This window comes from Piliocolobus tephrosceles, chromosome 6 (assembly GCF_002776525.5).
Source record: "Piliocolobus tephrosceles isolate RC106 chromosome 6, ASM277652v3, whole genome shotgun sequence".
Classification (NCBI taxonomy): domain Eukaryota; kingdom Metazoa; phylum Chordata; class Mammalia; order Primates; family Cercopithecidae; genus Piliocolobus; species Piliocolobus tephrosceles.
In genome coordinates this window covers 37,952,116-37,978,707 of record NC_045439.1, presented here as the reverse complement: position 1 = coordinate 37,978,707, position 26,592 = coordinate 37,952,116, and the positions used below count along the sequence as shown (strand labels likewise).

The 26,592-nt window shown below is 48.6% G+C and overlaps 1 protein-coding gene across 2 annotated transcripts in view; it reads left to right on the top strand.

Annotated features, from left to right (window-relative positions):
* Nucleotides 1-26,592, top strand: part of RAD51B (RAD51 paralog B) — a 776,005-nt gene that overhangs the window by 733,553 nt on the left and 15,860 nt on the right. Inside the window, exon 11 of one of the 2 annotated variants that reach the window (XM_023182498.1) lies at nucleotides 22,805-24,221. The exons of the other annotated variant lie outside the window; for it this stretch is intronic. Within the exon in view, the coding sequence (XP_023038266.1) occupies nucleotides 22,805-22,923 (119 nt within the window). The 3' untranslated portion in view covers nucleotides 22,924-24,221. Of the gene's footprint in view, nucleotides 1-22,804; nucleotides 24,222-26,592 lie in introns of those variants that run through there. 2 annotated transcript variants of the gene reach the window in all.

Here is a 26,592-nt window from a genome sequence, read left to right as displayed (position 1 = left end):
TTGTTTTTGTTTTTGTTTTGTTTTTGAGAATCTTCTTGGCTCAGGTCCTTACCTGAGAGCCAGATAATCACATTTGTTAAAAGAAGAGAAAAATGAGAGTGAGCAGCTGCTAAGGGGAAGAAGGAGCTGCAAGAGGCAGCACAGAAAGTGGGCATCGATTTTATTTCATTGTCCATCATTATCAATCTATAAAGAACAATCCCCCAAACTAGAGCACATGCCATTCTGGGGAAATTTGTTAGCTCATGGACGCCCACAAACCCCAGTGCATGGCTGTTTCATACTCCATGCAAACAAGCGCTTGGAGTCTGTCTCATGTCCTCTGGCTTCAAAGCAGGGATGTTTGTAATCTACAAACAAAAGGTTGTCTGGCCAAACTTTTGAGATGTAATCTCGAATCCATATACACTAGTGGGTTCTGTAAGTGTGTATTGGTCCCCTAGGGTCTCTCAAACCCGCAGTGGGCTTCAGTCTCTCTCCGAGGCATCAGCCCTAACCCTGTGGCAAGGGCCCTGCCCAGCTGCCTCCCAGACTTCACATCTCGCAGGCCGGACTGTGTCAGCAGCTGCCTTGCTTTCCTTGCCAGAAACCTAAACTTGCTTTTTAAGGAACCCATCAAAACTCTTGAAATCAGATGTGGGCATTGCTCACTTGCCCTGAGCTGCCCCTTGCAGCTGGGGGGCTCCTTGGTTTGCTCTCTTGGCAAAGTCCCTTGTTTTTACTCTGCCTGGGGCCCAACTCCTTCCTCCTTTGTTTCCTTGCCTGGGGCTTCTGATTCCAGTAAGCCACCCCAGTAACTCCTGGAGTGCTCCCACGGCTCACCTGCCAAGGCCACTCCCACCTGATCCCAGACTGTCCACTCATCCCTGGCCTGTGGCTTGTCCCGACCTCCCAGTATATCCTGGCTTCTATCACTGACCTTCCAGGTAGTGACTTCGATCTTGATATCCTCTGCCCCTACTGACCTTGACTTCCCATCTGCAAACTGCCAGTGGTGTCGTATCAACAGCCTCACAGCATAATGGCTAATGTTTCTTGAGCTCTTACTACACCTCAGGCACTGTACATGCTTTCGTTCATTTAATCCTCGTCACAACCCTAGAAAGAACCCTATGAAGAATGGGTACTAGCCTGTCTTACGCGTGAGGGGACAGAAGCACAGAGAGATGAAAGAGCCTATCCATGGTGCCTCAGGTCGTATGTGATGGAGTCAGGAATCAAACCCAGGCCGGGGAGTGTCATCATCCTTCACATCTGGGTTTCTGCTACAGTCACCTCATACGACTCTATCCTATTCCCAGTCAACTCCCAGCAGTCAGTGCGAACTGTGTGTACAATGGATCATGTCCTCCACTGCTCAGAGCCTTCCAGCAGTTCTCACCTCACTCGGAGCCTTCCAGCAGCTCTCACCTCACTCAGTAAAAGTCCGAGGCTCATGTGGCCCACAGGTCCACGTGGTCGAGCCCTGCTCCTTCTCTACCCCACTTCCTGCTGTGCCCCCTCACACTCTCCTCCACTTGGCTGCACTGGACTCCTTACTGTTTCTCAGGGAAACCAAGCACACCCCTGCCTCGGTGTCCCTGTTCTTGCTATTCCTTCCACTTGGGTTGCTCCCTGCCTCCTCACTGCCCATACTTGGCCCATTCCTTTCTTAAGGAGAGCTTTGCTGATACTCTATGTTTAAGAAAATTAAGACCTACATTTGCCGACATCCCTGCCCAACATCTCCCTATCCCCCTTACCTGGCTTTATTTTTCTCCATATATTTGTCACCACATAACACATGAGAGCTACCTGTGTTGTTTATTATCTGTCTCTCCCACAGGGAATGAAGCTTCAGGAGGGCAGCACCCTTGCCCACTGCTACGTATCCAGCACTGTGTAGGGCGCCTAACAGGTCTTTGTTAAATGAGTGGATGAAGCCTCAGGACTCCCCTCAGGAGCCTAAGGTTCTGGGAGGCTCCAGGCCACCATCCAACCTATATCTGTTCCTGGGCCACCAAGGGGGCAGACCTTCCATTCAGCCCAGGGATGAAGACTTTAGCTTCACTTTGGCGCTCAGTTCCCTCTACAGGCCCGGCAAACAAGAACATATAGCACGTGTGTATGGGCTGCGCTTGAGCTTTTGTTCTCATTGACTGCTGTTTGGGGGGTGTGGGTGTGGGTGTCGGTGTGCGTACATGTGCTCACTCGTGTTGAAGGAACTCCACTGCTCTCTCCTCCACCCCCAACCCCTACTCCAGCAGGCTGAGGGTGAGAAATAGCTACTTTTTGTTTGTTTGTTTGTTTTTCTTTTGTTTGAGATAGGGTCTCACTCTGTCACCCAGGCTGGAGTGCAGTGGCACAACCTTGGCTCCCTGCAACTTCAAACTCTCAGCCTCAAGCAATACTGCTGCCTCAGCCTCCTCAGTAGCTGGAACTACTGTTGGCTTTTAGTGGCTGCACTCACCAGCATCTCACTGTGTTGCTCAGGCGGGTCTCAAACTCCTGGGCTCAAGCGAAACTCCAGCCTTGGCCTCCCAAAGGGCTGGGATTACAGGCATGAGCCAACGCACCCAGCCACAGCTACTTCCTTCACTGTCAGCACCACAGAACACATAGGTCTTCATTCTCAGCCCTTAAAACCCTACCCAGCCCACCAGACATTATTTAAAAATAATCCAACTGAGACATCTTTGTGCATCTCTCCCAAAAAGATAGCTTTGTCCTCCCACCCATTGCTTCAGCAGCCTGTATAGGGGCACCCAGAGGGCCAGCTCACCACACCTGGGGCCCCCAGGCCTCCACTTTGAATCCACCAGGCCCACTCTAATGGGACAGGGACCTTGGGCCAGCAAAGCAGAAATGTATTGCTGTAACAGCCACATGGTTTGAGATCCTTGCAGTAGCAGGTTCTGGGCATGTGTCCCCATCACCCTTCTCCAGTAGAGAATAGTTTATTTTTATTTTTTCATGGCTGGCAGCAAGGCAGCACCTGTGGTAACCTCATTAGTCAATTCCAAGAGTTCCTCAGAGAAAGGGGAAAGCCTGCCAATTTAGCAAGGGTTTTTGGTCTCAAGTAGCTCTGGAGGGTTGGGGGAATTGGGGAAATAGGCCCAGGAGCAAGAGAGGTTGTGGGTGAGCAGTCTTCTCATCCAAATCCACTCTGAGGTTAGAGAACAGGAAAGCACGTCACTGACTGGTGTTCTGATTGCCTTCACACATCCAAGGAGCTTCTCCACAATGACTATTTCTCTAGTGGGAAGCCATGGAGATGGACTTAAATAATACCAAGTACCATTTCCTGCACACCTTTTGCAGGCCAGACATTGTGCCAAGCCCTTCAGATGGTGCTCCTCAGTGGGAGCTGCTCAGCCCAGGTTTTCTGTCAAAGATACTGACTCAGCAATCCTAGAGGATATGGAGTTTCTTTATTCCCAACTGGAAAGTGAGGTACTCGAGTCTCTGAGCGGTTAGGTGACTTCCCTAAGTTCTCATAGCTTCTAAATGGTAGGACCAGAACTCAAACTCTGACGCCAAAGCTTACATGACAAGCTCCCTCCCTGCTCCCTGCTCCCCCTGCCCCTCTTTTCTCTGGCTGTCACCAGATTTTATTTTCCACAAGATGAGAATCTATAAAGGTTTGGGGTCTGGCTGATTTGGACTGAAAGGGCTCTGTGGCCACTTCCCTGGGTCTTAGGCCCCATTTGGAAAATTGAAATGGATCACTGAATCCCAGAGCTTTGTGGCGTGGTAGACTGTGAAAAATTCCATCTCTTCCCTTCTCCCTCCCCAACACCACCCCCATGGTGAACAGGGATTCTCCCAATGAGGAAGGCTCAGCAACTCCCAGGGTCCCAGACCTGTTCATTCTAGAAGCTTCAGCAGCAGCAGTCCCTGGACCCAGGCTTATGCCCCAGTTGGCAGCCAAGTTCTTCCTCTGGACACCAACATAGCTTCAAAAGAGTCAATGTCAGAAAGCCTCATACTTACCTTACCATTTAGGGTAGTTTTTATTTTGAAATACATATAGAAAGATATATTAATCAGGGTCCCAGCAGGAAACAGAATTCTTTTCAAAAGGATTTGACTGAGAAGAATGTAGTGAAGGCACAACTTGCAGATGGACGGGCAGGGTTCAGGGCAGCAACAGGAATGTTGAGGCTCCCAGGAACTAGCAATATCAGGAAGATGGTACCAGCCCTCAGCCAAAAGAGCAAAGAAAGGAAATGGTGTGACTGGGGCCTGGTGAGTGTTGGAAGCATAGAGGTGGCCACCTGGTGGGAGTAATGGTCCCAAGGGCCACAGTCCCTGCCGTAGCCAAGCATCAGAGCAAAGAGGGAGCAGGGGAAGAGACACCCTCCTGACCTCCAGCCTCTTACCTGTACCTCACATTGGTCAGACATAAAAGGAAGCCAGAGGCAAAGGAAACTGGTGATTCAGCGCCTAGCACTCAGCCCCAGGGGTCACAGAGCAGGGTAGCAAAGGGAAGAGAATGAACCTGAAGGGAGAAGGCCAATGGAGAAAAATAAGAAGAGGGGACACCTTCCTCCATTTCGAGATTAGGATTGTTACCATTGCAGACCTGCCTGCCACCCCCAACCCAGTGGACCTTGAGGCTTTGGGGAATGAGAAGTAAAGCCCCCCACTAGAAGGTTGAGGATGCATAAAGCTTAAAATCCTTGTTCTAGGGAAAGTGTCTTGGCAGCCTTTCCATGGCGCTTAGCGAGGAATGAGTCTTGTTTCCAGACAGAGATGCTAAAGCACCCAGGCATGCCCACCCTGGGGGATGCAGGGAAAGATTCTCAGGGAAGGACCCAGGCCTTGTTACTTTAGAGCTTCTAGGGTAGGAGTCATCTTTGCCTCTTAACAATCAGATCAGTGGTGTCCTTCCGACTCTGTCATTTGGCTGCGCTGGAGGCAAAAAATGGTTTGCACTCACGCAGGGGCATGACATAAGTAAGGAAGGGGTCAGAGGTGAACCTGGCTTGTGTGCTCCACCTCTTGACTCAGAGTCTATGCTCTTTGCTGAACTTTCTGTTACCTTGGGATCTTCTACAGTAGGTCCCAGTGTGCAAAAATTTCAAGATCAAGAGAAAATATTTTATTGTGTTTTATTTAGGAAAAAAATGCTAGATAAAGGGGGAACCAACAGGGCCATTCTGTTTGTGGTTTGCTGAGATTCCCTGGGAAGCAAGCTTGGGAGGCCAGGATCTGTGTCAGAATGCAAGACCAATGTCTTCTCCAAAACTTGGATGAACAGAAGGCGCTTACAAGCTGACAGGGAGTTATGGAGAAGGAAGCAGAATTTCCAGTTTGGTTCCAAGTCTTTTCCGGTCTTGACCTTTAGCCTAAAAGCAGCGTGCCCAGTTGATCTCCATTATTACTGTAACACAAAAGGAGACACGTGGGTCCGTGAGAGAGCTGGGAGGCAATGCTGGGTTTGCATGTTTTGAGTTCATGGAAACCCAAGGAACTGGCTGCCCCTCTCTAGGATAACTAGAGCCAAGCCACTGGACCCTTCTCATCCTGTGGCCTTGTCTACAATTTTAATCATTTTGAAGATGAAGGTTTTGAAGATGAAGGCCCAGCCTCAAAAAGGAATAACCAAGAACAACCCTCTCTCTCTCCTTTGGTCTAGATGCTTCCACAGTCAAATGTGAAATTATTATTCATGTGCTTTTACTCATTATTCATCTGATTTACATAAAAAGAAAAAAATGGAATCCTAGGCTGGTCATTGCATGGTGTTCTCAATCACAAGCCATGAGCCAGGGTTCAACGTGCACCCTTCACTTCAGACCTTCCGCACAACTGAGCCTGGATCCCACTCTGGACCTCGTGATCTGCCCACCACGGCCTCCCAAAGTGCTGGGATTACAGGCATGAGCCACCGCGCCCGGCCCCCTGCTTTATTTTTCTATATAGCATTTATTGTTACCAGATACATTTGTGTTTATCACCTCTCTCATCACACACACATACACACACACACACACACACACACACACAGAGAATTAAAGGCAGGGACTTGGTCTATTTTCTCAAAGTTGTATCCCCAGCACTTAGAATCCTGCCTGCCATGGTGTACATGCTCAATACATACTTATTAAACGAATGAATGAATGAATGAATCAATGAAGTCAGACAGGTCCTCAAGGGTAGGTTCAAATCAGGGAGAATGGTGGGTGTCCCTACTGCTTTGTAGGACTTCAAGCTGGCCCCAGACTTGAGTCATTTCCATCAGGCAAATTCCTGAAATACTTACTGGTCTTCCTGATTCTGCGGTGTGTGCTTGTCAACAGCACATTGTCAAACACATTGCTGCCTATGCAACACTGTGTGGCAATGGCTGTTGGAACTCATTGCTAACAGAAGTGAAAGCAAAAAAAACAAAGATGAAGAACGTAATGGCCGGGTGCCGTGGCTCATGCCTGTAATCCTAGCACTTTGGGAGGCTGAGGTGGGCAGATCACTTGAGGTCAGCAGTTCAAGACCAGCCTAGCTAACATGGTGAAACCCCTTTTTTACTAAAAATACAAAAAATTGGCCGGGCATGGTGGCATGCACCTGTAATCCCAGCTACTCGGGAGGCTGAGGCAAGAGAATCACTTGAACCCGGGAGGCAGATGTTGCGGTGAGCCGAGATCACACCATTGCATTCCAACTTGGGCAACAAGAGGGAAACTCCATCTCAAAAAAAAAAAAAAAACAAAAACAAAAAAAGGAGAAACAAAGTAATTTTTCCCTCCATGGATGATATGACATGGCAGCTTTCATGGAGGTTTCAGAATCTGCCGGCTCACCTCATACATGACTTCCTATGCAATTAGTATAAAGCAAAGAGACAACAGACAACGCTTCACACCTGAGGCCCAGGTCCTGAATGTCTTTGGATATCCTCTCTCCTTGAAGGATATACTGATTCACAGGCAAAGGGCCCTCACAATGATATAAAGGAGACCAAGTTGGAAGGAATAGATCACAGGAGGGTGAAGCCCAAAATCCAGAAGGGAATTTCAGTGAAAGTCTGGACTCAGGCACCCTGCCCAGATCCATGTGCCTTCTAACACATGGCAGACAAAGAGGTGACAAGACAAAGGAGCAGAGCGTGCTCGAGGGATAGCTAATGGGTGTGTCATTTGACCTTCCCAAGACCTAGCTCTCTGGAAGTATCAAGGGTTCAGGGGGCTGGGTCATAAGCTTGCTTTCCCTCTAACTCACTGTGCAGACCTTGGCCTTACCCATTCACCCTTAGTAGCCTCTTCTCTGACCCTTCCGTGGTTCTGTGCAGAGTAAAGATATAGAACACACAGCAGGGCCCAGAAGGGTCTCCTGGCAGTCACTGATGCCAGATTCAGCTCTCTTGACTCTCTATGTTGGTGAGGCCACCACTAATTTTCCTTTGCACACATGGACTGACTCACCTTGAAAATTCAAGGGTCTACAGGCAAATTACTTCTGCTTCTAGGGGCCTCCCAGAAGCACCTAGTATTCTGTTTCAAGTCCTTTGTCCAGCTGCTTTCAAATCACCAAACTCCTCTCCCCCTCCCCTCCATTACTACCCATGGAGATCCAGAGGAGGGACCTCTTAACTTCTCAGACAGTGAATTGAGGGAGCTCAGAGATTTCTTTTATTCCTGGAGCACAGAATGTAATGTAGGTGCACCAGATGAAAGGCACAGCACCAGCCTGAGCTTCTCTTTGACCAAGTCCAGGGAGGCAGGCTGGGTGTTTGTGTTTGAAGATAGAGTGCCAGATGTTGCAAATAAAAATAGAAAACACTCATTTAAATTTGAATTTCAGATGAACAATGAATAATTTTTTAGTATAAGTGTATTTTATAAAATATTTGAGCCATACGTATACCGAAAAATGATTCCTTGCTTGCCTGAAATCCAGATTGTGTTGGGTAGTCTGTATTTTACCTGGCAGCCCATTCGCATGTTTCCTAAACACCCCGGCAGCTCCCAGATCAACCTGGAGAGAGCTGGGCCTGGTGCGTGGGGCCACCTTACAACCCCAGTTTCTGTTCCCCACCCATGTTCCTTCCAAGGAGACTGGCTGCCCCACTGTCAGAGTGCCCAGGAAAGAAAATGGAACAGAGAAAAAGGTCACGGGGTTCACAGGCATTGTGCCCCCACTGTCAGCTGCACCGAGGCTGAGGCAGGGACTCAGTGTGGCAGATGCTTCCTTGTCTCCAGCCCAGGCCCAGTCAAGCAAGGGCCCTGAGATCTGCCCAGAAGGAGAAGGTGTGGGAGGGGGCGGTGCCCGCAAGTGGAGGTGGGGGACAGGAAAGGGAAGAGCCTGCAGTGCCAGCATGGAACTTCGAAGGGTGCTGCCCGTGAAGCACTGCTTTCCTCCAGAGCAGCCATCCTCCCTGCCTGCCCTGAGACCCCTGCTGGCTCCCACTATCCCAGGACAAAACAGGGCCTGGGCTCCCGGTTCCCGCTCATTTCCTCTTTCAGTGTATTTTCTCTCCTCCATCTTCTGGAAGTTTCTCTCAGTGTAAGCCTTGTCAGGGAGGCCTGCCACTCTGCCCCACCTCCTCGCCTCCTGCTTGCCCCGTGGCCAGCTGTGGTTTGGCCTGATCTCAGAGCTTAGCACACGGCAGGTCTCCTGGGGTTGGAGGTCCGTCCTGCCCCTTTAGAGTAGCTGTGTGACCTTGGAGGAGGCCTGTCCTGCCTTTGAGTAGCTGTATGACCTTGGAGGAGGCCTGTCCTGTCTTTGAGTAGCTGTGTGACCTTGGAATACTTAGTGCTCGGCACCTCCGCTTCCTCATCTGCAAATGGGCACTCTGGGCAAGATGAAGTGAGTCACTGAGTGGGAAGTGTTTGGGACAGTGACCCGCATGGAAGAGACACTGTTATACATGTGGGTTTTATTCTGCCCCTGCTGCTCCACTCAGCTGTTCCTCAGTCACGTCCACTGATTTTGTTCTTAGCTGTAGCCCTTCTTGAACCCCCACCATCCTAGGTGCACACGCCTGCCTACACCTCCCACTGTCCCCTCCCTGGGTGCCCATGACTCTCTTCTTCCCTTTCAGTTATTTCCCTCTCTCAGACCCATCCAGCCAGCCCCATTTCCCCAAGATTCTGTTGTAACCTCTCTTTAATCCTTTTTCCCTTGGAGATCTCAAGGAACAGATGGGAGCCTCAGCACAGTATAGCCTTGTATGTGCACAGGCCAATTCCACACGGGGCGGGGACGTGGCAGCTGTGCTTTGGCCGTCATCTCTGGAGAAGGGCAACTGGGGCTCAGGAGGCTGAGGGAGCTCCTGCTTTTCACTTTCTTCCCTCCTGTGAGATTCAGTTTTTTTCATAAGTATTAATTACTTTTATTAATATAATAGAATTACAACTGTAATTTAGGATTTTTTCAGGAGAAGGGATAGATTACCTTTGACCAGGCTCTCAGGCTTTCTTTATTAAGTAATCTGCCTTTAAGACAGGATAGGAGGAGGGCATTCAAAGTAAAGACGGTCCCCTAGTTTTGATTTTTCGACTTTATGATGGTGCAAAAGTGATAGGCACTCAGTAGAAAGCGGCACCACACCCTCCTGTGATGCTGGGTGGTGGCGTGAGCCATGGCTCCCGATCAGCCAGCTGGTCAGGAGGGTAAAGAGCCAATGCCCTACAGCGTGCTGTGCTGCTAGGTGATGTTGCCCAACTCTGGGCTGCAGAAGCGTTCCGAGTACACTGAAGGTGGGCTAGGCTCAGCTGTGATGCTCAGGAGGTTAGGTGGATTCAGTGCATTTTCACCTGTGGTATTTCTAGCTCACCCTGCATTTATCTGGATGTAATCTCATCGTAAGTCAAGGAGCATCTGTACAACAAGCAGTCTGAGGGAAGGCACAGAGGAGAGGCTTTGGCACCTGGAAAGAAATGTCGGGCCTCATACTGCCCCAAGTAATTTGTAGATTCAATGCTATCCCCATCCGGCTACTATTGACTTTCTTCACAAAATTAGAAAAAAACTACTTTAAATTTCATATGGAACCAAAAAAGAGCCTGTGTAGCCAAGACAATCCTAAGCAAAAAGAACAAAGCTGGAGGCATCACACTACCTGACTTTAAACTATACTACAAGGCTACAGTAACCAAAATAGCATGGTACTGGTACCAAAACAGATATATAGACAAATGGAACAGAGGTCTCAGAAATAACACTACACATCTACAACCATCTGATCTTTGACAAACCTGACAAAAGCAAGCAATGGGGAAAGGATTCCCTCTTTAATAAATGGTGTTGGGAAAACTGGCTAGCCATATGCAGAAAACTGAAACTGGACCCCTTCCTTACACCTTATACAAAAATTAACTCAAGATAAATTAAAGACTTACACATAAGACCTAAAACCATTAAAAACCCTAGAAGAAAACCTAGGCAATACCATTCAGGACATAAGCATGGGCAAAGACTTCATGACTAAAACACCAACAGCAATGGCAACAAAAGTCAAAACTGACAAATGGGATCTAACTAAACTAAAGAGCTTCTGCACAGCAAAAGAAACTATCATGAGAGTGAACAGGCAACCTACAGAGTGGGAGAAAATTTTTGCAATCTGTCCATCTGACAAAGGGCTAATATCCAGAATCTACAAAGAACTTAAACTAATTTACAAGAAAAAAAACAAACAACCCCATCAAAAAGTGGGTGAAGGATATGAACAGACTCTTCTCAAAAGAAGACATTTATGTGGCCAACAAACATATGAAAAAAAGCTCATCATCACTGGTCATTAGAGAAATGCAAATCAAAACCACAATGAGATACCGTCTCATGCCAGTAAGAATGGCAATCATTAAAAAGTCAGGAAACAACAGATGCTGGAGAGGATGGGAGAAATAGGAACGCTTTTACACTGTTGGTGGGAGTGTAAATTAGTCCAACCATTGTGGAAGACGGTGTGGCAATTACTCAAGGATCCAGAACCAGAGATACCATTTGACTCAGCAATCCCATCACTGGGTATGTACCCAAAGGATTATAAATCATTCTACTATAAAGACACATGCACACATATGTTTATTGTGGCACTGTTCACAATAGCAAAGACTTGGAATCAACCCAAATGCCCATCAATGATAGACTGGATAAAGAAAATGTGGCACATATATACCATGGAATAGTATGCAGCCATAAAAAAGGATGAGTTCATGTCCTTTGCAGGGACATGGATGAAGCTGGAAACCATCATTCTCAGCATAGTGACACAAGAGAAAACCAGACACCACATGTTCTCACTCATAAGCGGTAGTTGAACAATAACTCATGGGCACAGGGAGGGGAACATCACACACCAGGGCCTGTCAGCGGGTGGGGGACTAGGGGAGGGATAGCATTAGGAGAAAAACCTAATGTAGATGGCAGGTTGATGGGTGCAGCAAACAACCATGGCAAGTGTATACCTATGTAACAAACCTGCACGTTCTGCACATGTATCCCAGAACTTAAAGTATAATAAAAAATAAAAACATTTAAAAAAGAAATGTGGGGCCTCAGCTGGTGGTGGCAGGTGCTGTGGCTCACTAAGGCCTCATGTCCATTGGCTTTACCCAACAGGTTTGTCTACAGCACCTGCAGACCTGCCAGAAAGGGGTGATGCTCTTTGGAGACAGGGTGATCCCCTAATAGTGATGTAAGTGGGTGGAGAAGCTGTAACATGAGTTTAGAAATTAGAGACTCCCCTACATACTTTTTGAGGGTCCAGATAAGAGTACAATGTAGACCAGCTTTTATATGTCCAAATATTTGAAAGTTACAAATCAAGTTAACAAACTATTACATAGAATATGTTCTCTCCTCTTGCCTTGACAAATGCACCTTCTTGATATGGTGAAGGCCAAGCTTGAATTTAGAACCCGTGGACCCCTCAGAATTCCACACTGGAATGTGGTGACCTGGGGGGAGCCCGCCTGGGCTGGTTTCAGACCCTGGCTCAATTTAGCACTAGGAAGGGCCTTGAGCACACATGTGTGGGCACTCAGCTCGCATGTCCAAGCTCCGCAGTGCCCTCAAGCCACCCCTGGTCACCACCTGAGGCCTATGGGTGTGCACACCGGTGATGTGGTCCACCCACACCTTGGCCTTGGGCTTAGGCTCAGGGAACTGACTAGGGAACTCGAGGATCAGAGTGCACAAGGCACGGTCCAATGTCCAGTAGCAGGGCATGTGTGGGTCTTGGGGGCCATGTTCCTTTAACCTGTGGACACTTCATCCGCGGCTGGAGGTAAGCCAGAGCAGACTCCCTAATGTATGGGCCACAGCATAGACCACTCCAGTCACCAGATGAAGGCCTGGCTGGGGTGAGCTTAGCCAATGAGAACTGGAGGAAGGAGCTTTAGCGGTTTCCTAGAAGAGTCCTTCAGATGCCCAGGCGCCCCCCCACCCCCCATGCCGGGGCTGGGTTTCTGCCCAACACCTCGTGCCTCAGGGTCATTCAGGTGTCACCGTCTCATGCTCCTGACACAGTGGAGAGCTTGTTTTCCTCCTCTCACACTCCCTGACTCTAATCCCCACCAGCCTGTGCCACTTGGCTGGCCTCCTTGGCAGAAAGGTGACAAAAGGACATGTCTCTGGAGAGTCAGATCCCTCAGCTGCCGGGACCTAGGACCTCCTTGGGGCCACATGAGCCAGTGGCCGAGGGTCCTGATCTTGTTACTGATCTGGTTTCCTTCCATCTCTTATAGCCAGGGTGTTGGGAGTCACTCAAAGCTGTTTCATTAATCTTAAGGAAGCAGGAGCTATTACAATCGAGAAAGCCTCTTTGCTTCTCTCTAACGCTCATGCTCCCATAGCACTGCCCTCCCAGCCCGATCAGCCTTCCTTATAGAACCTTACCTCCCAGTGTTTCCTCACCTCCAGCCAGCTCACCTGTGCCACTTCGCTCCTTGCCTGCTCCCAGCATCTGCTCATCAGCACCTACCCATCTGTTCTTATTTCTGTCCAAATCTCTTTCATCCTTCAAGGTAACTTGAGGTTTCACCTCCATAAAAGGTTCCCAACACTTCCATCGATTCTTCTCCTGCTTTATCACCTGTATTGTTTACCACCTGGACCCCACATTTGGCCCATGAATTCTGTTCATGTTAGTACCTTATACCATATGGCAATTTTTTTCTTCCATTGTTATTTAGAAATCATAGAACTAGAAGAGGTCTTAAAGACTACCTAGTACCATCCTCATTTTCTGAAGATGAGGAAACCGAGAGAGAAGAAGGTTTTGTAACTTGCCAGGCTGAGCCCTCAGGGTTTGGCAGAGCTGGGCATTACACTCAAATTACATTCAACCCTCTTAGCCCAATCCAGGACTTGCCACAAGCTCTTGATGCCTCTCTACATAGAAGTCTGCATCACCCATAGGATATGGCGGTCAGGAAGGGCATTCTTGGGATATACTCAACTGGGCAAATGGAGCCTTCCCATTTTCTGGCAGGACACAACCCAAAGAGGTGCATCCCACTTCTGTATACTGTTTTTTAAGTTCTTTGCATTTTAATAACCAGCAGGCAAAAAAGGTGGTAGTCACCTAGATTTTCTCAGACCAGCCTTGATTCCCTGCTGTCTCCCCATGGGGAATTTCAGGAACTCCCTTTTCTTCAGAGGGAATAAGCCCAATTCCTGCTTCACCATGGCAGGGAGGCCACCTCCTTTTGCTGCCCATCCCCATCATCCCTCGCATCTCCATTGTGGAAGTGCAGAGAGCTTCTTAGTGAGTTTCCCCTTGGACTTTCCCAGGGGCTGACGAGGAGCCCCAGGCAGGAGGCTGATGGGCTAAACAAGCAACCAAGGAATAGCCATAGAGGCTCTAAGTTAGAGCCCATCTTTAACAAAGGTGGGATAAAGCGAGCAACAAACTAGAGGGCAGAAGGGTAGGGAGGGGCTGGGGACAGGATGACCTATCCCAGGTAAGGCCCCTAAATGCTAAGTAAATTCTCCAAGTCAAAATCAGCTGGAACAGGGCAGAGCAAACATTTTTTTTTTCTCCCCCTACTCTCTCTCTCTCTCTCTGGTTGTCCTGCTCACTGCAAGGAAGAAAAACAGAATAATGAGCCACGTTGGAGAGTGTCACCCGAGCAGCTCCGGAAAGACGTGGGCAGACGCCTGGCTGGGCGGCTGACTTTCTCTGTTTCTGGTAGAGATTTTATAAATATTCGGGGAGTTTGATCTGAGGCTGTTGGTGGGGAGGCAAGGAGAGCTGCAGCGGGGGGAGATAACTCAGCCCACGGGGGTTCTTGGACCTCTCTGAAGCCTGCTTTTCATTAGCGTCACCAAGGCAACGGCTCATCTGCTGCAGATCTCATCGAGGGCCTGCAAAGCATCTACGGCGCGTTACGCTTTGCGTTTCATAGTGAATCGGCTGCAATCAGTCTTCCTCCAGCACCCCCCACTTACCCCCATCACCTCCTAGCCTATGGAAGAGAAGATAATTAAAGGGGGGTGAAAAACTGCAGTCAGAATTCTCTGAGGCTGGCATGGAGAGGCAGAGCTGCGATAGTCCTGTTCCCAGGGCAGTGATTCACCCCGAGGACTGTTCAGAGCTGGGCAGTCATGAGCCTCAAGTAACCAGATGGACCTGTAGCAACTCCCCAGCTTGGTCTTCTTCCATGGTGCACACCCAGGCTTGATTCTTGTCTCCTCCCCACCTGACCTGACCTTTCCCCTCCACACACCTTTATTTTTGACCAAGGCAAACATTTGCAGCGTGCCCAAGAACCTCACCGGCCCTTGTGCCGATCGGTTCCAGATGCCCATGGAAATGCAAGCCCATATGTTCCTCTGGTTTTAACCAAGGTGTCCAATGGGTTCTAAAGGGTGATGTCAGCGGAGGTGGGAGCAGGCCAGGGAGTAAAGGGAGACCCATGTTGGCAAAGCAGTGTGAGAGCAGGTGAGTGGGTCCAAAGAGGAGGGCCACGTGTCATGATCAGCGTGGCCAGGTAGGGAATGTGCACAGAACACGTTAACTCAGCTTCACAGACACTCCCATTCTCAGCATGTACCCCATGGAAATCCAGTCACCCCCTTTAAAAGTTGACTCCTTCCATGACTGGCGCGGTGTTTCAGCCCTGTAATCCCAGCACTTTGGGAGGCTGAGGCGGGTGGATCACCTGAGGTCAGGAGTTTGAGACCAGCCTGGCTAACATGGTGAAACCCCCATCTCCACTAAAAATACAAAAATTAGCTGGGCGTGGTGGCATGTGCCTGTAATCCCAGCTACTTGGGAGGCTGAGGCAGGAGAATCACTTGAACCCAGGAGGCAGAGGTTGCAGTGAGTTGAGGTCGTGACGTTGCAGTGAGTCAAGATCGCACCCTTGCAGTGAGCCGAGATCACGCCATTGTACTCCCGCCTGGGCAACAAGAGCAAAACTCTGTATGAAAAAAAAAAGTTGGCTCCTTTCAGCTGTGCGCTCCTGGGGCCAGCAGCCAGGGATCCTGCTGTCTGCTATATGTCAGTGTCCAGCACAGTGCCTGCGCATAAGGGGTGCTCGGTAGTGTCTTGAAAGAAGGAATCCCTCTGTCCATGCAAAAGAGGGGGAGAGTGGTCAGAGCACTGCAGAGATTGGGGTTGGGTTTTCTGGTTGTCTTTCCAGCTTGTCTTTGTGCTGGAAAGCAAACCTGAGCTCCAGCCTCTCCCAGCCCCTCCTTTCTGTGGAATTCAGATCACCCCAGCCCTCTTGAAAGATTTGTACTCACAGCCTTTGAGCAAGCCCTGGGAAAATGCAGAATCTCAGGCTGTAATTATGAGCTGGAGAAGATGCCTCCCCCAGTTATAAATGGAGCAGAACCAGGAACCCAAGACAGCTGGGCTCACACAAAGGCAGCCCCTTGCTTTCTTGCTTGCTCCTACTTTTCCCACTGAGCTTGGCCCTGAAGAAGCAAACCCCTAATTCTTCTGCTGGTCTGAGCAGGAAATTCCCGTCAGCTTGTGGGAGAGGCCATATGAGAGAGATTTCAGCACATCCATCCCCGCCGAGATCCAGAGCCGTATCAAGTCCTACCCCAGTCCCGCAGAGCAGCTTCCTCTTCCATAGCTTCTGAGCTGCACCAAGGCAGGCCTCCGCCAGCCTTTGTTACCCAAGGCTGATGCTGGGTTTTTAACACTCAGCCAAGTCATAGGGAAGAGTAAGATTTACAATAATTGGGTACATAGCATAGCTGACTGGGCTGCACAGTGTGGCTTTTGGTCAGTTCTGGTATTCTGGTGGGAAAGCTGCATTGAAGAGACAGAGAAATGCCAGCCCAGATGGCAGACATGGTGCATTTAAAAGGGCGGCATGGTATAGATCCTCGCTCCTCACAGTGCGGGCCTGGAACCTGCAGCAAGAGCATCACCTGGGAGCTTGTTACAGAAGCAGAATCTCAGACCCTACTGAATCAGAATGGGTTTTAACAAGCTGGCCAGCAAACACAGGCACATTCGAGCTTGAGGCAGAGTGGAGCACAGGAAAGAACATATGGGTGCGTTCATCCCAGCCTTGTGGATTCCTGATGCCAGCTTTGTCACTCAGTAATATGTGACTTTAGGTAAGTAAGCTCCCTCTCCGAGCTTTGGTTTCCTCCCCTTTACAGCAGAGATGATGTAACCCATTATAAAGGGCTGATGTGAGGCTCGGCCTGGTACCAGCAAGCTCCTACCCTAGTCAATGTTAGCAGCACAGAGATGACTGCTCTGGGATCAAAATCCTTTATTTCCTCAAGGCAACCACCTAGGAGATGCAGCTTCAGTCCGTCCTCTTGCTATGTCACTTTTTTATTTTCTGGGAGGACTTTTAGTCCCCTGACCACGAACCCCAGAGCCAACAGTGATAGCTTTTCCTTCCAGCTACCCCCATGTGAAATTAAGATCCAGAGTGCCCTCAGAGAGACCAAGATTTCTCATGTAGAATAGATCACTATGGGTGAAGGAACTGAATGAATGCGGTCTGGCAGGGTCAGGTCTGGGGACAGGGCGTTCCAGGAAGAGGAGATACAACATGTGACTTTCATAATGGATAAATGGCTCCTTGGCGGTTCTGACAAGCGAGTAGGATCGACTCTGGATTTCATTTCTTTCACCGTCTGTGAGTTTCTTTGAGAGACAGTAAGATTCTCTCGTTGTTATAGGGATTGGAGTTTTAACCCACTTTTCTTTGTTTGGTGTTGGTGTGTTCTGTCACTACAGTCCCCTCCTGCTTTCCCAAGCTAATGTAATGGAACACAAGGATGGACAAGCCACGAGGGTCTGCAGGGACCTCAACTTCTCCATAAATGCTGGGCTGATTTTGCGAAGCTGCTTTCCCCATGAGGCTTGGCTAAAGCTGCTTTTCAAGTCAGTTTTGTAGAGGAAAGGAGGGCAGGTCAGCTCCCGGGTACTGGTTGGGTGACCTGGGGCGAGTCCCTTAACCTCTCTAAGCCTCAGTTTCCTCCTAGGATGATAATGCTAATATGAGAATCTCCTTGAAGACAGACATGCACGTCTACACCCATTCTGGGGATAACAGCATTATTGGCGGATTAAGTAATGTCATATTTACAAGGAACATGGTACGGAGAGTGGAATATAGTCAATAAATGGTAGCTGCCATTTTTGTAGTCATTAGAAGAGGTGAGCCTTGAACAGCTGGCCTCTGTTGAAAATTACAAAAGAGAGTGGCCTACATTTGCAAACAGCGAGCATAGCCACCCATTCCTGTGCAGGTCAGCAACTGACCCTCCCCTCCCCTGCCCCCCGCCTTCACTTTTTTTTCTTTAGCTGCATGAGTTGAGACATGTGGCTCACCAGGTTACCTCAGTGCGTTAAAGCTTTAAATAAATACACACTCAAAACGGCTATCACATCACTGCCCCCATGACTGCCACAGGCCCCTCCCGACCTGGGAATGTCTCTTCCTCCCTCTCCCTTTCTCTGCTGCTAGAAACCAGGCCTTGGCTGAGCCCTGAAGAGGGTATCTCCTCTGCACGTATGCTGGTCCCAGGGGCCCTGCACAGGGCAGATGAGGGTAGTCCTGATCCCGTACAGACTTTCCTCTTCCTGGGTTTGTTAGAAGCCTGGCCAGGCCCCTAGTCTTATGACTTCCACAGATGTTTCTGCTTAAGGAGCCCTGGCATCTTTATGGCCTGTTTTTTCCATTCTTGCGTCTCTTCCTCTGTCCCAGCAGCCCTGAATGCAATTTGGACTTTACTTTCTTTCTAATGGTTACAGGGATAGAAAGGGCTTTTTCCCCCCCATTTTCAGTTTTTGGCTTTTTCGTTAGCTCATCAAGCTGAGAATGTCTGTGTTAGCTCACACAGACATATACACACACACAAACACACACATTCCATATGCATTCAGATCGTACCCGTGATGTGTATTTCTTAATGTTGCACTGACATTTATTGCCACTTCAGACCCAGCCCATTTCAAAGTCTTCCTCCCTGCCTCCACCCCACACTTCACATTCATCCTCTGCCTAGCCTCACACAGGTCACCCTGAGCAGCCGACTGGGGTGTCACCCAGATGCTGATTCCAAAAACTAGTGCTGGCCTCGGCCTCCAGCAAGATGTGAAGAGCCTCACTAACTCACCAGTCTGCCTCTGTGCTTCCAAGGAGGTTTGGGCTGACTGATGGAGTGAGAGCTGAGACTGCAATTGCCATGCATCTCTTCAAGCTCTGCCTGGCCAGCCAGTCTACCCAGGCTCAGGGGGCCAAGTTGACAGCTGTTTTTTTAAAAAAAAGAACCACTTTTCCACGAGCAGGCTTGAAACAAGTCTGGCCACCCCTTGGATCTACATCTGTAACTGCCCCCAGCTTGCCAGCATGGCAGGGTGTTCCCAGTCACCTCCCCCGCAGCATCGGGGGTTGCCTGTCCCATCAGTCTGGTTCCCAGAGCAAAGAAAACCTGGCGATGTCAGGTCTTCAGCTTTTAGTCTATCTATGGCACAAGTGCCTGGGACTGGGGCCTCTTTATTACCTCCTAAGCCTGAGGACTGGAACTGAACTTCTCACTGCGGGTATAAATAAATCTACCTGGAATCTTAAATGTTGACACCACCTGGCTGCCTTAACTGGGGTTAGACCCATTACCCACAAGAGGCCATCCAACCTCAAATACTCTGTGTCTCTGCAGCCCTTCTTCCTAGGAGGGCGATGATGCCAACTCACCTGTTACAGCATTTTCGTAATTCAGCTAACTGTCCACTACTTTATCTGCCCATTATCCACCCAATGCTGACCATGGGTGGCGGGGCAGAGTGGCCCCTCTAGAATGTCTCCTCTTCAACACCCTCACCACGGAGGGGCCTTTATAGATGTCCCCATGAAGTTCTCGCTAGGTGACTGCCCCTACCTGAGATGGGCCAGGCAGCCATGGACCCCTCCCCGCCCCTTCCCTTCCTGCTCTGCCCAACCTCATTCTGATGGTTTGGCCTTGTGCATCTCACCAGTGACTCTTTTCTTCACTCCTTCCTATTTAAACAAATTAAAACTCCAGTTTTTCTTCGTTTATGTTTTGGTGGCTGAGGCGGAGCATCTTTCCCCCAGTGGGTTAAGGGAGGCTGGTTGGAGAAGACAGCAACAGTAGAGTGAGTTGGGTCCCCAGTGGCAAAGTGACATAGACAGGGACAGTGGGAAATGGAAGCTGGAAGAAGTCCCAGAAGTAGGAGCCAGAAGAGTGACTGTCCTCCATGCTGGGTTCTGCCAGGGACTCTGGATGCGCTGAACAACAGCCACGCTAGAGACTTGAGGACGCCTCTTCTGTTTGCTTTACTTGTCACAGATTCATTAATAAAGACAAACAGGGTAGCCACCTCATTGGTTTTTCCGTCTGTAAATAAATCCCTTCCGAATACACACCCCCAACATGGATGCTATGGATGCTTCTCAAGAAACAGCCATACGATGCTTTCATAATTGACATCCTTCCGATGATTCAAATCAAATCAACCTGAGGAGCCCGATGCGTCTGATGCTCTTCTTCCCTGGGCATCTGCACCTTGCCAGAGCCAGGCCGTCTGTGTGTGTGTGGCCGGTGGGGTGGCGGAGTTGCTTCTTTTCATTTTTGTGAGTGAAAATGAAAGGGTTCCCCACAACCAGCTGCAACAAGGATCTCTCACCCTGTTGCTAAGGAGTGGTGGGGTCCTGCTACCATGTGGCGCTCTGGCGGGCCTGGGGAGATCTTTAGGGATCTGGAACAGCCACTGGATGTGCAGTGCTGAGCCCCTGGGATGTGGAAGTGATTAGCCGGCCACCTGGATGGGCCATAAAGTCCTACTATCACTCCTCTTCTCTCCTTTCACTTCTGGACCCTGATGGAGAAATGGAGCCTGGGAAACTGTCTCACCACCTAGGACTGTGTGGAGCTGCGCACACACTCAGGAGGCAGGTGACTTCCAGTTGGTCAAAGAGAAGCACACACTCCCTATCCTCTGATAGTCCTATTCCCTGAAGGATCTGGTCAAGCCATTCCTTCCAGATGGCTGTGATACTGTGTCCCCTCAGTATTAGGAGTGGGAGAATGGACGCTTTCCACGAATGCAAGCTCCTAAACCCCCTCCCCTGCAGCTAGGGCTGAAACCCCAGATGTCCTCATTGCACCATAAATGTGAGCAGGGAGGTGCAATGGTGTGTGCAATGATGTGTGTGTGTGTGTGTATCAAAGAGAGGAGTCTGTCACAGGAAGAATACTGAGTGACCCCAAATGTTGTAAGCATATGCATCCCGGTTTTAAAATAGTAACAATCATAATACTAATAATTTTTGCTATCATTTGTTGAGATATTTTTCTGGGCCAGGTACAGTACTTTGCACATATTATCTCATAATTCTCAAAATCTCTATGAGGTACAAGTATCACTGTGCAACTTTTCAAACGAGAAAACAAGCATGGGAAAAAAGTTGGTTCAATTGCCAAAGATGGATCTGAGAAGTGGCAGGGCCGGGATTAGAATCTGAGAGCTCAAAGTTCTTCTGCCATGTATCATAGAAGTGACCACTATATCAATAATGGTAACTGCCAACCCCTACTGTTCACTGGCCACATGCCAGACACAGATTCACTTAATTCGTTCTTACAAAACTCTGGATATATTCTTACTGCCTCATTGTGTAGATGAGGAAACTGAGGCACAGAGCATTTTGGCATTGATTCCCTTCGGCAAATGTGATTTGAACAGCTCCTGTGTGTGTGCAGGGCACCGTGCTCTTGGCTCTGGATGGGATATGGGACTGAGTGATATGTCATTCTTATGGTCTGAGATCGATCAGCAAGGTCCATGGCCATGGCCATCAGAATGGGCTCAGGGTGGGGTTCTAGAACTTGAAATGAGGGACAGTAGGAATCCTGCATCCTAGGATATCCTAGAAAATGGAACATACCAGGTCTCTAGAGAAGGAACCTAGGCACAGAAGCAAGACAGAGTCCTGTTGTCAGCCTGAGGCCCCAGGTCAGTACTGGGCCAGGAGCAAGCGCTGGCTGAACTGGAACTGTTTTATTCCTGCCCACAGCATGGCCTCGAGGGCAGGACTCCAGAGCTAGGCTGCTAAGTTAATATCTTCCATTCTTTAGCTGTGAGACCTTGGGCAAGTTAATGAACCTCTCTGGGTTTCAGTAGCCTCATCTAGAAAACAAGAATAATAACTGCCCAGCTCATGGAATTGTTCTAAGCGCTAAATGAGTTAATATGTGAGAGGCCCTTGGAACAGGACCGGGCCCATGGTGGGCTCTCTGGTGGGCTCTCAAGCTCTCACCAGCCAATGATCGTCGGGCCCTTTGATGCTGAGGGGGCAGAAGCAGCAGGTAGGGGCCAAGTTGTCCCAGTGGCAGAGGGAAGAAAATTGTAGTAGGAACTGATTAGGGCCTGTCTCTGCAGGTGGTTTGATGGGAGGGAGAGATGAAATCCAATGGGACAAGAGGGACTTCACATCATTAGTATAAAAGGTTGGCAAATGGGCACAGGGCCCTTCCTTCTTAGTCTCCAGAGGCCAAGATGCAGGTGCCTGGCACCTGAGCTGGCTGGAAGTGGGGAATGTTTCAGGGCTGGCATTTATAGTGATGCCACTGTTACCTAATTATGGGCACAAAGAGAGGCTCCCACTGTCTGTGCAGCCCCTCAGTCACCCAGGGAAGAAATATTGATCTGTTCCCAGCATTCCCTCTGTCAACTCCCCAACCTCAGTCTCTGGCTTGGAAGAAAGACGGCTGGGGAGGAGGATGGAAGGCAGCCATGCTCTGCTGCAGTAAATCTTTCCTAGAAGAGGAGACAGCTGAGCTCATCAGCCAGTGCCAGATCAGCTCAGAAAGAATCCTTTCCAACTCCCAGAAGACCCCTCAGCGGCTTGGGAGAGGAATGGCTCACTGGGGCACTTTGTTTGTGTATGTGGGCCTGTCAGGCTGGGCAGGGGTGTCTGATGACACATTAGGACAGCTGAAAAGAGAGGTGGGACAAAAATGTTTGCCTAAGGGCAGTCTTGTGATTCCCCCACCCCTCCTGCTCCCCACCCCCACGCGCTTTTGAGAGCTTGTTCCAGGACTTTTCATGTGCATTTGAGACCACAGTTTCCTCTCCCAGAAACCCCATTAAGCTATGAGTGAGTGAGGCAGTGGGGGGGAGAGAGAGAGGGAAAGGAAAAGAGAGACAGAGCAAGAGAGAGAGAGTTTGTGTGTGCACACGCGAATGTTTCCTCCCCGCCCACATTCTTTTGCACATGTCTACCATTATGTACATTCCTATGCCATACCCCTTGAACTCTGTCTCCATCAGGTCTTCCTCAACCATCCTCTTCAGTAGGCTCAGGGCCTCAGAGAAAGGCAAAAGGGCCTAGACTTTGACTTTCTTTTTTTTCTCTCTCTCTCTTAGAGACAATATCTTGCTCTGTTACCCAAGCTGAACTGAACTGGGCTCCAGCAATCCTCCCACCTCAGCCTCCTGAGCAGCTAGGACTACAGGTGTGCCACCATGCTCAGTTAATTTTTTAATTTTTTGTAGAAGTGGGGTCTCATTACGTTGCCCAAGCTGATCTCCAACTCCTGGCCTTAAGAGATCCACCCACCTCAGCCTCCCAAAGCGCTAGCATTACAGGCATGAGACTTTGCCATTCCAATGAGAATTTTGTCCTTAGCAATCTCATCCAATGGCCACTGGAGATGTATGTAGGGCCACAAGAATGAGAAAGGGGGCAATGCAGTGACAGGTGACCTGCTCAGGTACCCTTCCCCAGACCAAATGTCCCAGGCACACAGCCTGTGCCCTCCACCATGGAGTACATTTTCTCCCTGGCTTGCTGCTGCCATAAAGGACCAGGGATGTGGAAACAGGAGGTGAACTAAGGTACCCCGCCACCCACTATGGCAGCTGGAGTTTCTTGAGGCTGAGACAAACTGGGATCCAGCAGCCTAGATTTTGCCCCAATTCCTCCACTGAGTATTTACTGAGTGCTCCTGAGCGGATGCCTTCCCCTCTGCCTAGAAGAAGCACAGCGTTTCGGTAAACGCCTCAGCATGCCAGGAGCGCTGAAACGTTTATTCTTTTCCCTCCCAATTATCCACTCTAATGGAGCAGAACACTTACATGGAAAATCCTAAACATGGAAGATAATTTAAAAATGATTCACCCTGGAATACATGGCTGCCATTTGCTTCTGTAGGTTTACCTTGCTAAAAGGGGTTTCGCTTCCTTTGCTGTTACAATAAGCTTGCCTGCCTTGTAGAAAAGATGGCCAGGGCCAAAGGGAAATCAGTCAAGGGAGGCTGTTTTGTCTGAAATAATGCATCTATGAACAAATGAATTGAATATAACTGTCTTTTTACATCAGTGTTTCTGTGGAATTAAGAGAACATCCAAGACCACTCCTAGCTTGAATAGATTAAATTTGTCCTTGTGTTTGGAGCAAGGGTTGGGAAGTCTGTCTGGCCCATCAAATGACCAATGGCTTTTAAGGAAGGACTAAGTGACTTATGACCAGAACAAGGGAGCAGCCTGAGTCAGTCTCCCCAATATCTACATCGTGTTATTTATACTAGCAAAAAAATGGACACAACCTAAATGTTCGACCATATGGTATTAGTTAAATTAACATCTATATGATGTAATACTAGGTAGTCATTACAATTATGTGTCAGAAGAAGGCTTAATCTCATGGGAAAGTGTTCACACCACATTATTAAAGAGAAAAAACAGATTATAAAGCAATATGCATACAATGTAGCAGTTCTGTAAGAAAAAAGTATTATGTGCATTTTTAACTGGAAAAATATGTATAAAAATGTTAACAGTGCTATCTCTGGGCAATAACATTATACTTGACGTTTATTTCTTTTTTTTTTTTTTTTTTGAGACGGAGTCTCGCTCTGTCGCCCAGGCTGGAGTGCAGTGGCCGGATCTCAGCTCACTGCAAGCTCCGCCTCCTGGGTTTACGCCATTTTCCTGCCTCAGCCTCCAGAGTAGCTGGGACTACAGGCGCCCGCCACCTCGCCCAGCTAGTTTTTTGTATTTTTTAGTAGAGACAGGGTTTCACCGTGTTAGCCAGGATGGTCTCAATCTCCTGACCTCGTGATCCGCCCGTCTCGGCCTCCCAAAGTGCTAGGATTACAGGCTTGAGCCACTGCGCCCGGCCCATTTATTTCTTTTTTGGAATTTTTTTTTTTCAAATTTCCTCCCATTAACATGCATTTTCCTAAATCAGGGGAAAAATACATTAAGAAAAAAAGATTATCTGAGAGTCCAGCAGATGTGTTTCCTGTTTCTTATCCCATGTCTATTCTCCATTTTATTTTGGAGATCCAAATTCTTCAGTCCTTTCCACAACAGATACTTAACGGGGCAAGAGGCACAGAGTATCTGATATCCTAAACAACATCACCAGGATGAATTTCTCACTGACAGTAACAGTTTTGGAAAGGTTTTGTTTCTACCTGGCACTGGGAATTAATCACACCAAAACTTTTTTTTTTTTTAATAATCAGTAATGAGCATCTCCAAGGGGTCCTAGAAGGGTTCCAGGGGTTCATGGAGGACAATTATAAACCTTGACAGCTGCTCAGTGAGTTTTCAACCATGGCGGTGATTCATCTCTTCTCCTAGGCCTTTTCACAGCACTCAAAGCTCAGAGTTTGGAGGGGAGAGGGATCGCATTAGGAGATATACCTAAGGTAAATGACGAGTTGATGGGTGCAGCACACCAACATGGCACATGTATGCATATGTAACAAACCTGCACGTTGTGCACGTGTACCCTAGAACTTAAAGTATAATAAAAAAGAAATAAATAAATGCCAATTTATACACACACACACACACACACACACACACATATATATATATATATTTTTTTTTCTTTTTTAAAGAAAATGTGACAAGAAAGAAAGGGGCTGAGGAGAACAATGGTCCTTCTCCTTTTATGGAAGGATGATGAAGGGAATAGGGAAGAAGAAAACTACGGGACTAAGACAATTCGGCTTTTTTTGTCTGGTTCATAGGACCATGTTCCCCATAGAGTAATGCCCAATGAGTGGGCGAAGGGAGTAATAAATGAGTTCATAGAAGGAAACAGCTGCTGTAAAAGCTCCTGCAAAACAGGTAGGCCTGGCACACGCCATTTCTGTCACAGGTTTTAAAGAACCTATCTAGCTTTCAGCTACTCCTCATCACCATCTCCTACAGAAGCAGAGTCAAGATCATGTCTCTTCCCACCATAAGGAAATGGCACTGCGAATGTTCCAGCTGTCCTGAAGTCACTAATCCTGTCCGGGGCAGACCTTGGCAACATACCCAGAAGGTGGTGGGGAGTGCAGCTGTCCTCCTGACCGACTGTTCCAGCCGGTCACCTCTGCTGCTCCAAGGGTGCCACGTTACCTAATTCTGGTTCACGGTCAGATGGCGCCTTTTCTCGGCCAGCTTGTCCTTAGAAAATTCATTCCCTTGTTGTCTTGGAAAATTCCTCTTGTGCCTGTCATTGCACACATCAGGAGACCAAGGTTTCCATTTTCTCAGAAGGAATTAGCCAGCTACTGTCATTGACATGAAGCCTGTTCCTGGAATTTTTAACTCCTCCTCTTAAAGGCATAATCTGGAAGTCGCAATCTGAGGATGGGGCCCGTGCTCTCCCACAGCAGAGAAATAAACTGAGGCTAGGCCAGGAGCTGTGCACTGTCTGGGGGAACCATACCCAGAGGGGCGTGGCTAGCTCAGTCCCAACACTCAATTGTTTACTGTCATCCACTCCTGGTTGTTAGAGGACATTGAGGATGACAGGATAGAGAGCAGGGAAGGAAGGACCAGCCAAGGAACATTTTCCCTATAAAATGAGACTCCCACTACTGCTGCTCTTATTGAGACTTCATACACTATGGAATACTATGCAGCCATAAAAAAGAACAAGATCATGTCTCTTGCAGGAACATGGTTGGAGCTGGAGGCCATTATCCTTATGAAACTAATGCAACAACAGAAAGCCAAATACCACATGTTCTCACTTATAAGTGGGAGTTAAATGATAAGAACTTATGAATACAAAGAAGGAAGCATCAAACACTAGGGTCTACTCATGGGTGGAGGGTGGGAGAAGGGAGAAGAGGAGGGAGAGGAGCAGAAAAGGTAACTATTGGGTACTGGGCTTAATACCTGGGTGATGAAATAATCTGTTCAGC